The sequence below is a fragment of the Priapulus caudatus genome, unplaced genomic scaffold (assembly GCF_000485595.1).
Source record: "Priapulus caudatus unplaced genomic scaffold, Priapulus_caudatus-5.0.1 Scaffold1011, whole genome shotgun sequence".
Lineage (NCBI taxonomy): Eukaryota > Metazoa > Priapulida > Priapulimorpha > Priapulimorphida > Priapulidae > Priapulus > Priapulus caudatus.
In genome coordinates this window covers 39973-42081 of record NW_014578072.1, presented here as the reverse complement: position 1 = coordinate 42081, position 2109 = coordinate 39973, and the positions used below count along the sequence as shown (strand labels likewise).

Sequence of the window (2109 nt, the reverse complement as noted above, 5' to 3'; positions counted from 1 at the left end):
CGTTGTTGTTGGGCAGAGAGATCGCAGGAGATTGGTTACAATCTTACAATATCTATAACTGCAACCAACTGATAGGGATGGAATAACATCAGTCGTTGCGCTACCCATCTATAGGCGCACCGGCTCGGTCAGCGAACAACAAACGTACCAATAAATATGGTTACAACGCGCCGATGCATTCGGAAGCACGGGCAGTACTAGATAACATAACAATTAGCTCTAGTATTAGTATCCTAGAGCGCTAAACTCAACCTCGGTACGAACTAATCTCTCAAAGTCTAGAAAGGATGATGATACCGAAGACTAACTATAACTAAATCAAATGTAAGTTGTTTCTTATGTATAAATTATGCAGATTCTTATGAAAATCTTAGGCCTACCGTACCGTCGGTTCAAGGATAGAGAACATGGGGCCCATTGAAACCTATGTAATTTTCGTAAATGTGGGGGTAGCCCCTTTAAAATCGACAGGGGTACTGGTGAGGGTGTTCTTTGTTCATTTCAACCGATAAACATTATGTGAGTTAACAGGAAGTGTCGAAAAAAATGGGTCGTCGTGTTTGCGATATTCTTTTTGTTTTTCGGGAACTGGGGCGTTAAAAAGGTAAAAATCAGCCATTTTTAACCCTGAGTTAAGAGTTAATCAAGGTTCGAACCAGAGTTAAATTTTAACTCTGAGTTAGGCATATTTAACTCAGAGTTAAAGTTAATCCACGACTGTGAAACGGAATTTAACTCTGAGTTAACTTTTAACTCTGAGTTAAGGAATTTAACTCAGAGTTAAGAGTTAACCCACGACTGTGGAACCGGGTCCTGGGTTCTATGATCAGAGTTAGGGCTAAAGATTCATAGCAGCCCCCTCCGCCACTTGCACACTTTTATAGCAGAACATGGTATACACCATGCACAAGACGAGCCAGTATATTAACATTATTGGTACTGCTAGCTATACTGGAACCATCCCTAGCTGTCAGAACTAGACTATAGAGATTCACTAGAGACTATAGAGACTATAGAGATTCACAGCAGAAGTTGCTCAGAATATATACTATACAGAACTAGACTATATTGAGACAGCAGAGATTGCTCAGTAGGGTGCACACCTGTATCGTAGCACGTGGCATAAACAACGTTCAGAACCAGCAAGTCTAACACCATCATTAAACTGCACTGATATAATTGCGTACAATAATAACATCAAGAGCTAATGATACATTACGTATTAACAGCTCATGATAATATCAGGAGAACATGAATTGGAGATATATAATCCACGTACTCCTGATAATATCAAGATAATATCATACACCACTGTAGAACTAGACACAGAAGGCTAAGTAAGGGCTAGAGATTAACAGCGGAGTGTAGTGTTTATATACTACACCTATATATACACTACATATATATACACTATATAACTATATATATATACAGTGTTTTCCCTGCATTGATAAGAGCGAGGCCGCCTCGCTCAAATTCTCAGCCGCCACACAGAAATTTGTCCAAAACACCGCCTCGCTGACGAAAATCACTGCTCTTCAATCAATAAATTACACTTTATTGAACTAAAATATATATTTATTTTTTTTCTCCAATATATACTATATATATGACATGTCACTACGCCTTCGAACATCATTGCCTGTGACGACAACCCCCCCCCCATACAGGAGACCCACTCGTGGCCGGGCGCGCACCTTTCGAGTAGCACGTCACCGCCTGCTTGATGTTGCCCTGCTCCAGTGACATCTCGGCGAGCTTCACCCACTCCTCGACGTCGATCGGACTGAGGTGGGCGGCGATGAGAGAGAACTGCAGCGATCGCTCGACGTCGCCCATCTCCTCGTACAGCATGCCAAGCGTCTGGAACGGCTCCGGCGCTGTCGGCACTGCAGCAGGGGAATGCAAGGGCGATGAGGATTCGCTCACACGTGCAGATATGCAGCCACACACACAGGTGTGCCAGTAAGCATGCACAGACACGCAGACACACGCGCTGGCATGCGTGTATGCATGCACAGACACGCAGACACACGCACGGGCATGCGTGTATGCATGCACAGACACGCAGACACACAGATACACGCACAGACACGCAGACACACGCAC

General features: G+C 43.7%; 1 protein-coding gene across 3 annotated transcripts in view; it reads right to left on the bottom strand.

The window, feature by feature from the left end:
• Positions 1–2109, bottom strand: part of LOC106814945 (general transcription factor 3C polypeptide 3-like) — a 33924-nt gene that overhangs the window by 10145 nt on the left and 21670 nt on the right. For all 3 annotated transcript variants that reach the window (XM_014819336.1, XM_014819337.1, XM_014819339.1), the window contains one exon: positions 1698–1889. In XM_014819336.1, the coding sequence (XP_014674822.1) occupies positions 1698–1889 (192 nt within the window). The remainder of the gene's footprint in view (positions 1–1697; positions 1890–2109) is intronic.